Below are 16,385 nucleotides of genomic sequence, written 5' to 3'. Positions count from 1 at the left end.
AACTAATGTGTCATTATTTCAATTGCAAAAAACCTTCTCTTTTTTGACACTTCTCAAAACTTATTAATTTATTTTAACATATCTTAACACGTATCCTATAATTATTTTCTCACAATATTCTTAGCATAAGTATAAATAAAGGTGCAAACAGAAGGTTATGTCTATATTGGTGTGTGTTCGGCTGTGATCAGCTGATTGGTGTTTATTCATATGTGCGCAATATTGGAGTTGACGGTTAGAAAACTGCGAGCAAAGATAAAAATATTATATTTTAATGTCTTACGAAAAACTTATACTAGTAATATTTCTATAGTAATTAAATTTACTTTATGTTATTTAAAGCCTGCTTATTATTTTCTCTTTCCTTTTTCACAAGTTTGAACAATTTCCAAGGAAATTAAATATAACTAGTTTGCTACATATACAACGTGACTCAAACTCTGGATTCTATACGCAAACCCTACAATACCTGTTCTAAATACTGTCGTGTTTACCAAGTAAATCAGTAGTATCTTCGGGCACAATTACATCCGAAGATTGATGATTTTTTCCTCTCATGGTCACCATGTGTTTGTAATGGTGTTTTTTTTTTTTTTTTTTGCCGTTGTTAAAACTCTATAAACCTAAGCATTCACCCCAGCTTTACTACGGCAAATCACAATTACATTCGAACTTATATATCTTATCGAAAACCCGAAGCTGGGCACATACGGTTGAGCGTAAAATAGAAATATGTGAAAATGATTAATTTCAACACAAATATTAACGAATAATAAAGAAACCACTTTACGATAAAACTCAAAAAAACTAATTAAACTGTGCAAACAATGTGTTGCTGAATCTGAATTACACAAATTAAGAGAACATTAAGAGATTACAAGCTGTCAAGTAGATTTGTTCAATTTTATTTGATTGTTTCAACCTTTCATTTCATTTCTATTTGCTTTCCTTCAATAAAAAAAGAGGTTAGGTGGCTCGAATAATTAATGTTTCACTTACTCACGATAAATCTTCGACCGGTCAGTTGCTCCACTGCTGATACACTCTATAAACAGTACCCATGATTTTGCACAAGTACCCATGAAATAGAAGGTACTTCGCTGATGTACCAATGAGAATTCAATGTACCGAAGACTTTAGTGGGTACACACCGCATCTCAGCCTCTTACCCATGAATTAGTGGGTACATGGAAGATTTATGGGTACAGTAAATTCGTACCGAAGAATGTACCCATGACAATAAGGTAACATGAACATACGCCATATTGTGTGTTTTCGGTTCATGTGTTGTCTGTGCATTATTTGAATGAAGATTGAAAAGATTCCAGCAACCAATCAAACGAGTCACGTATAAGAGTAAATGGAATATTTTTTATTTATAATTGTATCTGGATATTTTAAATGAATTAACTTCTCTAAAATGTATATTATATTTCAGTAGTCAAACAGTAATTTAAGCCATAGTTCCTTTGAAACAATTTTTCATGGTTAAGCTGATTACAAAATGTACATTTTAAATCTAGTTTTTTTAAAAAAAAAAAAAAACATGCACAACATGCTAATTTTCGTGACTTTATCTGAATAATACTCCGACTGTTCCGTGGGTGCCATTAACGTATGTAGGAAAATCAAGAGTATGGAATTGAAAGTGCAAGGGTAAGTATTCCATACACATGGTTACGTGCACCTTGCGCTAAACTGGTTTGTATAGGTTGTGTTTATGGCTTCTGGTGCTTACGTTGAGGGTAACGTTTACTAAATCCCTGTACCTTGTGCTTGGGCAAGGACTTTACCATGTAAGTGTTGTATTGCCGGACCAATTTTTGGAAGTTTACAGGGTGAATTGGAGAATTTATTTTGGTTTGAGAGGAAGAGTAAGTGAGAGTTAGGTGAAGGAAATAGTGATTTCTGTAGGCTGTATTTGATATTGTAAGGGATATTGTATGTGGAGGCGGAAGTGACTGTTTGGCGGAGAAGTACACTTGCTATGATTTAATGGTGGAAAAGACAGTGTGGTAATAGCGCGTATATGTTAAGATTGTGACATACCTTGTTTGCGTTTTATAGAATTACACAAAAATAACGAATGTCAGTTGTTGAAATTCTGTAAAAGACACATTATACTGTTTACAAGTGGAGCTTTACTAATATGAAGTCCTATTGAAGCTAGTATCATTGCCAAAAACCATCTGTTTCACTACCAACTCGCATACCCACCATTGCTGACACGCTTGCTTCCTCCGGACGCACCCAGCACTGTAGCATACATCCGGACGCCGTGTTTGTACGCAATATCAATTTTTTATGCCATGTAAATTCTAAAAGTTTATATGGCTCTGTTTTGAAGGTAACTGAACCTAACCTAGCCTCAAGTAACGTAATGTAATCTAACCAAGTGTAGTACACTTTGGTACTTTTTTGTATTTTCATGTAGTCCTCGATATAACGCTAGAGATGGAAGGGCTCTGAAAAAACCGGCGTTTTTGGAAAAAACTCGGTTTTTTCTGCTTCTCTCTTTTTCTTTGAAAATTTTGGGCTTTTTCTCAAAAGTCTGCTTTAAATTGATAAAGGAGACTTCGTTTCGCTTCTCTATAACACAAAAAGTCATTTAATTAGTGGTTGGTGCTGATAATAATATAAAACCTCGAAAATAAACTATGAATTTCGAAAAGATATTTCAAACAATTTTTCTTCAACTTATTTACATTATGAATTCCATAGGATTAACCAATGTATATAATAAGAATTTTTTAACCTTCTATATACAAAAGTAAGCAGAGTTGACAAGAACCATGGTTGTTTTTGAAAATAACAAAAACCCGTTTTTGGGGGGATGTTTAAACCAGGCTTTTTTGGTTTAAACGAGTTTTTTATTTAGATTTTTTGCTTTATGTATTTATATTACATATTCACAGAAATAAGTTTGCTTCGCCTTTGTGTTATTATGCAACAGCGAGATTTTGCCGGAAGAACTCCCATACGCTTAAAGAAGCCTGGTCAGTAAATTTCTTAAATTGAGAATCTCCCGCCCTAGCCATCGGGAAAATCCCGCCATTACTTGATATGTACGACAATAACAGGAAATCCTTGTTATTGCTTTGCATGTAAAATTTAAAGTTCAACGTATCATAATCAGTACGCTAAAACTGAGGTATTAAATTATAAATTTAATACGTAGATATCATTGAAAGTGCAATCCAATCTAATGCTGGAAGCTACGTAGGCAATCGATAAATTTTGCCAATTTCTATCAATATATTTAACCTTCCTACTACCTGGGTCCTATATGACCCCAAGCTAAGTTTAACAATGTGTAACTCGCGTAATATATTGCATTAAAAAAATGAAAAACATTGGATTTTCATGTTTTCTTTGGAACTTCACTTTGGTACATTGTGATATTTTTTGTGTGTATGTGAGCGCAAGTTTCTCTACTTCCTGCAATTTTGCAGTTCAGAAAGAAGTCTTGTAGCACCTTTTACTTGATTTTGTAAATGAGAACGAGAGTTGACCGCAGTAGCCGTGCGCTTTTAAGTATCATTCCGCTTACTTCAATGTTCCAGGTTCCATTCTCACTGGGGCATGGTTGTTTGTGGATTTTAGGAACTTAACAGCTAATAGCATCGTACCCAGCCCAAGTCGAGAGCTACTAAAATCAGGGTTTAAAAAAACAACCCACCTGCGCCCGTATCGGTTTTCTCGGACTTAATTTATTTTTCAAAATATCTAAATGTAAGTGGGTAAAAGTGTTAAAATGTGATTTATATTTCAAGATTCTCATTGTCATAATTTGCAACAAGGGGGACGCGGTGGTTCAGTGGTAGAGAGTTCACCTCCGGTTCTTGGTGTCCCTGGTTCGATCCCAGCTCGCGCCATGTGGACTTTGTGGAGGACAATCACCGTACTCGTGAGTTTTCTCGTTGTTCTCCCTTTTTCTCCCACTTTCTTCATTTCACCATTTCGTTCATTTCTCTTCATCACAGCCTGCTTTAGCCCACAAACCATAACCATGGGACGTAAAACTCAAAGACTTCATTTATTTCAATTATAAGCATAATCTTTACATTAATTTGTATAATTATCTCAATTAATTCCATAATTATCTCAAGCTGAGTTTTTAAAAATTCATTCAGTACTTTACAAAGGTCCTAGAAAACACTTAATTAGTATATATTGAATGATGTAGTATGCCTAAAAGTCCAAATTTTGTAAAAATCACTTTCAATGTGATCCGCTTAGTTGTATGACTAATATACTCATCAAAAGCTCAATAACTAGGTGTTTTTTTTTCAGGCGTTTCCAACCCGAATAAAACAAACACCTTTTTTGGCTGAGCTGCGCCCACATGGACAAACTCTACGAAAATACAGAATTTTACCAAGAACAATCGAATTTCAAAGTAAAGTTATAAGTTTTTGTAGTATGTTACCACTAAAACAACGTACCAAAGTATAACATATTTCATTTTTAAAATTAATATTGTTAAACATTCTAAGGAGTACTTCTATTTTTTTGATGTCTTTATAGAGAATTAACGTGTCGTCTACATAATGATAGTGTGTAAACAACTTTTCAATTTAGATGTAGCTACACTTGATAAGATAATTATTGCATATTTTGCACAGCATTGTTATTTCGTGGTTTTATTTCTTTATTTAAATATGTACTGTGTTCTTTATATTTTATTAAACATATCTAAACTCATTCCTTTGGATATATATATTACAGGCATCGTTTCCAGAAACCTTGAAAGCCTCAAGGACCAACCCTATTCTATACTGCCGAGTCCAAAATGCTGTGGAAAGGAAATGGAGAAACAGCCGTGATATCGAAGAGACATCCCTGCTGCTCTTATGTATTTATTACTTTAAGAATTTATTATACCCAACATGGTTTGGACAATTTCTGGGACTTGCAAAAACATTTTGACATGTGAAAAAGAAATATTAAACGCAGCGTACTGCAGAAACCATATAAAATACTAAATATTATAACGAAAACAACGTAAACAATAGCAATAAACTTGTTTTGTATTACTTGAATTATGTTCCTGTATATCAAGTATTTTTAGCACTTCATTTTAAAATAAGAATGTTTATTTATTACTTAATAAGGTTATATAATGTAGCAGCAAAAATTGTGAACAATAAGGTTAAAACATCAAATTTGCATTATCAGCGCCCCCTCCCCTAATTCAACAAACCAGTCTGGTCCTTGGTTGTTCTTGAAATTTTTCGCCTAGCTTCCGGATCTGCTTTATTCAATTTGGGATGCTTTAATCGGTGTGAGTCCGCACGCGCAAACTGAAATATTCTTTCTTCATTTTTTCCTAATCCACAGCTTAAAGAAGAATATGTGGCATTTTGTTCCAAGTAAAATAAAATAACAGCTGAACAAAGAAAATAAGTTTTATCAAAAGCTAAAAGCTTAGCTTTTAATGGAAGGTATTTGCATTGCTCAGATGTTATGTTGTTTTATCTGGGTTGATAAAAACAGAGCTTTGATGTCGAAAATGTAATCGATGGTATTTTTAAGTATTTTCATTACTTTCATCAGAAAACTTGTAACTTAAACATCCTTGAGGAAGGACTGAACGTCCAAAAGGTACTACAATATTTTCCCACAGTTAAGAGGACTTTGACTTTGTGGCAGCGTAGAAAGCATCACTAAGGGAAAAAAGAAGTTTCAGTTCTGTATGGCACCCAATCTTAAAAAAAAAAATACGATTGTTCGTTCACTAAAGGTGAGATGCTTTCCGAAGGTGATGTTTGATGGATAATATCACACTGATATTCGTTCTTTTGCAGAATACCTCTTATAAGAGTTTTATATTCTTCCGGGAGGACAGATTCTCCATTTTTAAATCAGGAGGCGCGTCCTTCCAGTAGGGCGAATGGCCGTACTTTAGTATTAATATAAAATGTATTCAAACATTTCAAATCGAATAAATATTTGTGTTTATAATAAGGAACAAAGTACAAGGTATATTCATATATGATACGGTACAAAGTAAGTCAAAGTTAGAGCCACCTTGATTACTGTATATTCTGATGTAAAAGAGGAATAATTGTAAACTGGTTTACTTGGATGCGGAAAATTTCTAGCAGTATAATGTGTTCTGTAGGCCATTTTGGAGGCAGCCCTGTTGAATTTGTCTGAAAATAATCTTAAATGGAAAATGGAGCCCACTTCATTTTGTGATAGTATTTCATGAGAACTTTATTGAAAAAATCAGTTTTCATTATTACTGTTTATGTAACCAGTTTCATATTGTTCCTAATTTCAATATCATTAATAAAGTCATCTCTGAAAAGTAGCAGGGTACAAATACTGAAAATCTGACTTTGCCTTTGAATTTCTATTGAAATCTAGTCTTAAAGGTGATGCATCACATGACCCTTGTTTCCATTAATTTTTTTAAATAGATTAAACCAATATTTCTACTTGTGAAATGGGCAAGAGACTCACGTTACGAAAGTTTTCACGAGCCCACCTAAGTTTTATACAGAACCATCACATTTCTTTTTTAGCATGTTTATGTTAATCAGAGTGATTGCGACTTTTAATGTTGACTGAAAATGCTTAGATTACGACCTATAATAGCAAATGTTGTTAAGGGTTGTAATCTAGATATTGATTGAGTCAACTTATGTTTATCAATAAAACAAGTACAAAATGAAATGAAATCTTTGAGTTTTACGTTCCAGAGTTATGCTGGTTAGGCTAAAGAAGACGGCAATGATGATGAATGAATGAAATTGTAGAATAAAGAAAGTGAGAGGAAATGGTAGAACCCCGAGGAAACCTCAGCACACGGTGTTTGCCTACCACAAAGTTCACTTGGAGCGACCTGGAGTCGAACCAGGGACCCCAGAGGTGAACGCTCTACCACTGAGCCACTGCAGCTCCATGTAATAGGCACAGTCAGAAACAATATTAACTTAAGTATAGGTTGAAAGTATATGAATTTATAGCCCAACCTATACTTAATATTGTTTCTGACTGTACATGTACCCATGAAATTAGGAGCTTTAGTACCCATGAAAAATATTTGTACCTAAGAAATCAGACGTACACTGTACCTGCTACCTCTTGGGTACCATGTACCTGCTAAATTCATGGGTACAGAAAGTCCGTTTTGTACCTCTGAAATAGTGGGTACTGTATTTAGAGTGTACAACTCGGGTCCTGGCGTCGAATCCGCTAGATGTATACAAGATCCACAAAAGTTCCTGTACTAGAGCCGAAATAAGCTCGGATCTGCGTCAACTAGTCTTGAAGGTTCAATGTAATTCCCTACTGGCAGGAATAAAACGATTATCCGAGTTGAGGCCACAATCGAATGTTAAAGTGCTAACACGTATTACGAGTCACTTTATATGAGAATTCGACACACTGTTAGAATGACCTTTTTTGTACAGATGCGTAACATATCAATGTTGATAAACTCTGAAAATTAACTCTCACATATGCCAAGGGCGATTCAACGTGCGAAGCTCAACCCATACAAGGGGAGCGCGTATTATCTTTAGAACACGGCACCCCACACGACTTGGTGAGTGCTCTTCGAAGTAACAAACAGGCACGCGTACTAAACACAGAGTGAGAGTCCTATTTAGCAAACCAAAGCTTGTATATGGTCAACGGGAAAATCCCGATTTTCGCTCCTAGCGTCGGGATCAAAATTATTGTCCAATGAGCTTTTGGGTATAAAAGTGCGTAGGTTGAAAGTGATTGTCCCAAAATCAGACCCAAAAGGACATTTACCAAGCATGTAACTCTCACGTGAACAGTCCTTGTTCCTCGACCATATATGGCCATAAAAATCAAAATGAGACCTACCAACACAGATGCACGAAATACAAAACTGATGAAGAAAGCTTCGAGATTGTTCCTTTTATATACGAGGGTTGGTTAATAAAGTTTGATATTATGTCTGTCTTTTTTAAAATTTTCAAAATGAGCTTCGGGTCGGTGATAGTAGAAATACATGACGTACAAATTATGAATGTCTCGAACACAGAAAAGAACAGCTATTGGAACTATCTTGAGAATTCATGGAGAAACTTTTAGAAAATGAACTTTGTAACTTTTGGTTGCTTGTGCGCTGTGAGTATAAAGAGTTGTATGAAAAGGCATCACAACATTTGATGGCTTCCCCTACCACTTACTTAAGTGAGCATAAATTTTCTGCTCTTTGCAGTATTAAAACTTAGAAATGAAATCGTCTTGGTGTGGAATCGGACCTAAGATTGATGGTGACAAAACCTATTCCAGATTTCAACGTAATTATGAAAAAAAAATCATTCTTCACATTAGTGATCGCACATTTGAGAACACTGTTTATGAAGTGGTATCCTTTAAGAAAAAAGACTGATTTTTCAATTGAAATTTCGTTAACTAAGAAACAATCATGTATATTTAGAGTAAACTACTTATTGCATTATTTTTCTTGATCTTTTTCTTCTCAGTGGTAATTCCATCTATTCCAAATAGCGTTGCAAGGGAACCTACAGATCACTGTCCGAACGAACAAGGGGTACCCGTTATTGGAAAGTTTGATAACCACTGAATTAGAGAAAACTACTTCCAACGTTTCATATTGGCACTCCCATTAGGCAAAAGAAATTCTGAGTCCGTGCCCCTGAAAGGAGAACAACACAGGGGTATTATCCTATTGTTACTAAGACTCTCTTCTAAATAAACATTTTCTTTAAAAAATAATGACAAATTTCCCATTAACTATAAAAAATATTTAGCTCCTGCCAGTAAATCCTTGCGTAAGAACAATCATATTGAATTTATTATGCTCTTCGAAGGGGGCTGTAGTCCCATATTAGTCATTGGTACATAAAAGTAGTATGGATCATTAGTTCTGCGCATCTTGCTCATTGAAACTCATGAGCACTCCCAAAAAAATTTGGAATTTTTATTTCCCCTCCCCTTGTGATTCCCGAAGGTATCGCTACTAATTTACCCTGCGTACTCTGTGTCCCCTGTTACCAAAATAACATTCCAGATTTTTACTAACATAACGACAAATTTCATATTAATTGACAACCAATAGCTTCTTGCGCATATCCCTGCTTAGGATATTTATCATGAATTTTAATGTGATTTTAGAAGGGGGCTGTAGCCCAATATCAGTCACTGGCTCATGAAAGGAGCATCAGAAAGTTAATTTCGTAGCATTTGTGATCAACTTGACACTCACTGGATTTCCAAAATAAAATTTATTTTTTTTATATAAAGATCCAGTAACATACGCTTCGCCCCCAGTGTCCCCCTAAGGCGGTGCGTTACCGACATAACATTCAAGATTTGATAAGCACATCCTTTTTGTTACAATGACGCTAAATTTCACATCAATTGACAAGAAATACATTATTCTCGTATGTTCGTACTAAGGATAATTATGGTGACTCTTTTATTGCTGAAAGGGGGCTATAGCCCCCTATAAATCACTGGCACATGGAAGGAGCAATCAAATATTAATTATATGATATTTGTGGATAATCTGACGCTCACTTGCATTTCGGGAACAAAATTTTGAATTTTTATAAAGATCCATCTTCTGAGCTTCGCCCCCTAAGACGGTGTATTACCAAAATAACATTTCAGATTTGAAAAGCGCATAGTCTTTTGCTACAATTACGCCAAATTTCACATTAATTAACAGAACATAGTTCAATCTTGCATGTCCCTACTGAGGACACCGGCGTCTTTCCGCGCGATTTTCGAACGCGACGAGCAAATAGAGAGATTCGCTCACTAAAAGAAACAAAGAGAGTTAGAAGGTAATTTGTTGCTTTAAAATACGAATTAGGGCTTATATTTCCCTCGTATAAAGCTTTCTCGAAACAGTCGGCAGCCAGTATGACGACGATTGCAAAAAGACACTGCCGGCAATTTCTTTTAAAAAACGAAGTCGGAGAATGTTTCAATATCGCGTAACAGTGGCAACGAGTCGAATTTTGGAAAATGAATAGAGCCTGTATCTTCTTTAACGTCTACGATCCCCCAGTGCTCATTTGAGTACATTCATTTTAATATTACGTAAACGTATGTCGTTTCATGTCAATTGCATCGTTACAAGTTTTGCTACTCAAGTACTCATTCGAGAATACATTTAGTGCACTCTGCGTCCATCATATGGCAGCTTTGAGTATACAGTGTACTAACTAGAAAATATTCAGAAATAATTTTTTCGAGCATTGAAAAATGCTGGTCCGTAGATGTTAAAGATGAAGTAAAAATTGAAACTGTCCGAAGGTTTTTCCCTTGAGAGGGCACTAATTCCATAAAATATGAATTTTGAAAACGGAGTCGGCAGATAGTGGCATACAGCGGACGCAACGACCCCTATAAATGATGGTTGTAAAGACGTCGAAACGTTGACGGCGTGCCGACCATAAAAAAGGTAAATGTATGAAAAGAAATGTAGTAAAGGGACTGCACGTAAACGGTATATGAGAAGTAAATTTTTAAAATTAAATTACAAGTACGAGAGGATCGTTGACAAACATTTTGGAATAAGACGGCAAACATCGGACGGGCGACCTCGGCAAATGTTGTCGGAAAGGCGCCGAAACGCTGTCGGCGTGCCGACAAGTAAAGGAGTCGAAAGAAGGTCTGAAAAAAGCTGACGGACCGACCTTGGAAAGGTGCTTGGGCAGACGCCGAGCCGCCTTTGCCGATGAAAAGCCTCATTGGAGAAATCGTAGTCTGGTCTCGCTGCATGTATGTTCGGTTCGCGTCCTTCATTTGTCATATGGTGATGCAATGTGGAAGAATTTCGTTGATTCTTATAGTCAAGTGAAGGTGAGTTTACAAGTGCGGAAAAATGTTTGTGATAAAAATATTCATTAATTGGCAACTGTACCAAGTTGCTAGTACAGTTGCAATATCACGAAAACATGATTTGTAAGTGTCCATGGTGGGGAAGACGACGAATAAACTAATTATTAACCAGCTAATAGTATTCCATGTGCAACATGAAGAATTGTGGCCTTAGAAGTGGAAGAGCTATATACATGTGGTGGGTTAATATAATACTATTCATATACATTTCAAATTGTCATGAATTCTATATGTTGTGTTACATATGTTAATTGTTGCTGCGCATGAAAAAGATGCGGTTATAGTATATTCCGGCACTGGCGTCTCCGGCATGTAAAATTTGGAGGGGGGCATCAAAGAAAGTGATTTAAATGGTACTACCTAGCCCAACCTGTTTATTAACTTCGATTCTATTTGTAACCCTTCTCCTTACTTTCACCGACCCCTAATGTATATCAAGAACTCGATTACGATTGTAGGGAGCGCAGTGGCTTAGTGGTAGAGATCTCTGGTTCGATATACCTTCACTAAATAAAATGAAAATGCTAGAAACAATGTTCATAAATAGTGGATTCTATTAGGGTCTTAACTTTTGGAGGACAGGAGGGCAACTTCTCCCCAGGAGAAGGGGGATCGAGGGGGATCTAATTGAAGACAAATATTTTTAAACCATATACGATACGAACATAAAATTATAAATGAAATATCAAACAGGTTCACTATATTACATAAACAAAACAGCACAAACAAAAATGAGTCTTGGGCCAATTTCAGTTTTAAAAAAACTCCGTATTAGTAGTTGCCCTAGAAGTTATATTTATTCGTACGGCTTTGTCCCTTAATTAATGTCAATATTGTCCCTTAATTAATTTGCCATGTATGGAACAGGCCCAGAGGCATAACTATTGGACCCCACCTCTCGAGCTTGGGGTCCCTGGTTCGATCCCAGCCATCGCCATGTGAACTTTGTGATGGACAAGCCCTGATTATCTTTGCCCATTGTAATTTTTTAGGAACTGGGGGACGCCGTACATATTTTTTGGAGGTTGGGGACGGCGTCCTCCTGTGTTCCAGCACACTTTTATCGCTAATATGAGGGAAAACTGAACAATTTATATTCAATGAAAATGTGTTAACATATGAATGTCACAGAGGACTTTCTATTAGATATTGCTTGATTTATACCTCGAATTGGAATTTATTGTCTATACTATTTGATTTTCAATTATTGCACCAAATTCTCTGTTACGAAATTCGTCTGACTAGCATAGGGTGACCAGACGTACTAATTTTCGCAATACAGTGCTGTTTTTAAAGAGATGTCCTGTGTGTTGCGAAGACGCCCAGTGCTACGAAATGCTAAAAACGTGGCCAAAATTCAAAATCACTTTCAGAGTGTACAAAAATGGGCATGCTGTGGTTTTTGACCTCACTGATCACGAACTTGATATCCTAATTGAAATCTTCAAAATAGTGGATCCAATATGGCGGATCAAATTTTGCTAAACAGTAGAACTTATTTTCATGCTTTGAAACAAGTGCTTGTATTGAGGTCTCTAAAGAAAAATACAGTATTTTCAATCACTGCACGGACGTTTTCTTCTGCTCCAGGTTCAATTTCATTAGTCTCAATAGTATCTTGCACCTCCTCCTGCTTTGACCAGATGTTATTTAGATGTTTTAAGCGTGCACACATTTCTTCGATAGTGCCTTCATTTGGGAATCTTTGAGTTTTACGTCCTACGGTTATGCCGGTTAGGCTAAAGGAGACGATGATGATGAGAAATGAATGAAATGGTGGAATGAAGAAAGTGGAAGAACCCCGAGAAAAACATGCACACGGTGTTTGCCCACCACAAATTTCACATGGCGCGAGTTGGGATCGAACCAGGGACCCCGTTCACCAGAGGTGAACGCTCTATCTCTGAGCACCCGCGGCTTCTCCCTTCATTTGGATCAAAAGCCTGAACAAAGGTGTTTATTCTGGTTAACTGGCCTCTGTATGCAGAACTTGCCTTAAAAGACGCTGAAGTCTTTCAGTGATTCAGTCATGATTAAATGCTACGCAGAGATAGGAAAAACAAAAGAAAGAAACCTGTAGGTTTTGCTTTTCTTCCTTTTTATATAACTATGAAATGGAATTCAGAAGTTTGATTTTGTATACAACAGCCTGTCCGCCCACACAACAACGTGATTATTGTTCAACGTACGTGCTTGCGCCTCATATAAACCGACACAAACACCTTAAATGTAGTCTTCGCAGCAGCACAGAACATTTATCAGGAAACTTTTTTCACTCATGTGAAAAGCAAGAACAAATGTTTGAGTAATGTAGAAGAACAAAAATTGTAGTGTTAGTTATACCTTCACTCAATAAAATGAAAATGCTAGAAATAATGTTCATAAATAGTGGATTCTATTAGGGTCTTAACTTGTGGGGGCAGGAGAGCAATTTCTCCCCAGGGAAGCTCCCCGCCGTTCGAGGGGGATTCAATTGAAGACAAATATTTTTGAACCATATACTATACGAACATGAAATTATAAATGAAGTATCAAACCGGTTCACTATATTACATAAACAAAAATGAGTCGTAGGCCAATTTCAGTTTAAAAAAAACTCCCTATTAGTAGTAGCCCTAGAAGTTACATTTATTCGTACGTCTTTGAGATATGTCAATATTGTCCCTTAATTAATTAGTCATGTATGGAACAGGCCCAGGGGGATAACTATTGGCCCCGCAAACCTTGCCGTGCAGGAGGGTCCACAGGCTCCAGGAGGCCCACAAAGAGCAAGAGAAAGATGGAAAAAGGGGGTATTTTCGAATTTTGAGGGAGGGCCCATGGGATGTTTTTCTAGTGGGCACAAATATTAATGCTTACCACCCCCTCCCGAAAAAAATCTAAGTTACGGCGGTGGGCTGTATTGATGTTCAATTCACCATACGAATTGAGATCAGTCGTTTCTTCAGAAAAATATTCCGGGGTGCACTGCTAGTGGTATTCTATTTATTATTATGTTATAGACGTATTTCCGAATACCCTTCAGAGAAACACGTAACACATAGTATGATCTAGACTTTTAATAGTTCAACGTTCTCTGTTCTACCGGCTTCCTAAACTAATACAACGAGATGTCGCATACACCCATTGACTTATTTAGTTCTGAATCTACATATAACTCTGCACTACGACGTCATTTTAGTGGATAAAGTTTAGTCAGCTATTGCCTACCTTTCTTGTTATTATTAACAAGTTGTTATTTTTATTATTGTTGCTATTGTCATTATATTATTATTATTATTATTATTATTACTAATAGTAATAATGATAATAATAATAAACATATTGTATTTTTTGCATACACAAGATATTATCTAATATTTAAACAGTATTGTTTGAATATTAATTAAAAAATAAAGTCACAAAAGAATTATAGGAATTAAACAAATAGTTGAAAATAGACTGTCAATAATTATGACAATGAAATTTCACTTCCAAAAATAAAAATTATTATTAAACATAAGTTCAAAACTTATTTATATTCAAATCTTCTGCTTCCATCTTATTAAATATTAGTTAATGAAATCTATAGCCTATAAATAAAAATGAAAAGATTCTACTTTCTTCAGAATGTCTTCAAGTTCTCCTTATGCCAGTTTAAAGTGTTCTATCTAAGGTAAAAAATTTCTTCAAGCTTATGGGAAGAAGGGAAGGAACTCAAAATACTGACAGCATTGCCTTTTTGTATGGCTATGCTTACGCGTTGCTGTAAAAATTGATTCCTTCTAGGGTCTCCTGTTTTTGCTGTCAGACTTGCTCCTAGTTCTTTCAAAAAATCCATTGCTTCTTTGCTGAAGACACCTGTTGTTTCGGTAGCAAAGGCTATAAAATGATGGTCTTCTTTAAGTTTAGAGTATTTTGAGTGTTTGCGTGAACAAGCCGCTTCCGCTGCACTCCCTGCTTTTATACTTGTGGATTGTAGATAAGATGGAGCAAACGTATCCACACATGTGACATCCCAGACTAATCTTAGACCCTTTTTCCACGGAATTAATGTTATTCCGTCTGGCCGTTTACCATCGTTCCTGAACATTCCTGGAGGTTCTAATATACTCGGAAAGTCGATGCTTGCAAGAGTTCTTTTGATTATGTTGTTTAATTCGCTATGACGTGCAAATCTTCCTCCACTTTTGTTGCAGCTCAAGGCATGAAGACCTTTCTTGTCCATCTTGTTGCAGGTGCAAATAAATTCATGGCAATTATTCAGGCCTAAGCGCAATTCTATGCAGATTTTGAAAAAGTTGTCATTCAAGAATGTCCCTATGTTTATAGATGGTGTTGACTGTAGCCATGCCCCTGATTCCTTCTCTCTTAAAGCTTTGATGCGTGCACTTTCAATGTTGTTTTCAGCGACTATTTCGTGTTCGATTACCTCGTTTAGAATAATTTGATCCCATTGATTCTGTGACTCTTTTAAAACCGGGGTTTTTCCATCGTAAATGCCTTTCCAAATTTCCAAAGCCTCTGCCAAATGGCTTATTCCCACTTCGTCAACTGGATAATTTAAAATTTTGGAAACGAGTGGCAACGCTCCGTGGCAAGAGGAAATGAAGGCAGGAAGGCATAGGTCTGAAGCCTTTCTTATGCCTAAACCACCAACTCTGATGGGAAGGCTTGCTTGAGTCCATTGCGTTTCGTTGATATTGAAGTTTATTGTTGATTGTAACGCTTTCTTCAGTATGTGATCCATTTGTAGAAGTCTGGAGGAATTGACCCATGTTGGAACTGTTCGGAGAAAGTAGGTTTGTTTAGGAATGCTGAAGCAATTTTTGAGCAAAAAGAAAGCAATGTGGGCTGGTAAACTTTCTAATCGGAATGATATTCTTTTGAGGTCATTCAGGTGTTTCTCGAAATGGTATTCGATTCCTTCTTCGTGTAGTGGTGAACCCAGCAATGAGATCTCATTATTTTTCACTATTCGTATTCCGGGTAATATGTTTGAAAATTCAGATACAATTTTAGGGTCGGTTTTTTCCGAATTGAAGAAAAGTTCACATTTTTGTGGGTTTATTTGTAGACCTATTTTCTCTGAATTTGTAATTAACTTCTTTATATCTTCCAACACGGTTTGTGGTGATTCTCCAAGAGTTCCGTCATCAAGGTAGAAGACATTTAGCTCTGAAGAAAGAGAAAGGGCAATTGGATGTATTGCTAGACTAAATAACATCGGGCCTGCTGGATCGCCTTGCTGAACTCCTACACATGAGGATATTTTCCTTTCTTTGTAAAATAGCGTGGATGGATTTTCATAGCTTTGCCAAAAATATGAATAATATTGAGGAATGATTTGTTACTCTTCCTTTAAAATGATGTCTCGTTCAACTGAGTTAAAGGTATTTTTGTAATCGATTTTTAGAATGACCTTGTTCGAATTTTTATTTGCATGTATAAATGTTCGAGTGGCGTGAATGATAGCTTCACTGCCTTTTGGTGTTGCAAATCCCAGTTGATGAGGCTGTAGATACTGAGAACATTGATTGTAGACT

At 36.1% G+C, this 16,385-nt stretch overlaps 1 protein-coding gene across 1 annotated transcript; it reads right to left on the bottom strand.

Moving 5' to 3' along the window:
* Positions 1-14,506: 14,506 nt before the first annotated feature.
* Positions 14,507-16,066, bottom strand: LOC145689765 (uncharacterized). Its single transcript, XM_081763969.1, has one exon. It carries the CDS (start codon positions 16,064-16,066, stop codon positions 14,507-14,509), a length of 1,560 nt encoding a protein of 519 aa, XP_081620095.1.
* Between the last annotated feature and the right edge of the window lie 319 nt (positions 16,067-16,385).

The sequence above is a fragment of the Thermobia domestica genome, chromosome 7 (genome assembly GCF_964235325.1).
Source record: "Thermobia domestica chromosome 7, izTheDome1.hap1.1, whole genome shotgun sequence".
Classification (NCBI taxonomy): Eukaryota; Metazoa; Arthropoda; class Insecta; order Zygentoma; family Lepismatidae; genus Thermobia; species Thermobia domestica.
Note: the sequence above shows the minus strand (reverse complement) of the source record. Positions and strands in the feature narration are given on the sequence as shown.

Bases quoted from the DNA above. Each gene is read 5' to 3' on its own strand.
- LOC145689765 (XM_081763969.1), bottom strand. From the start codon at position 16,066: ATGTTATTTAGTCTAGCAATACATCCAATTGCCCTTTCTCTTTCTTCA.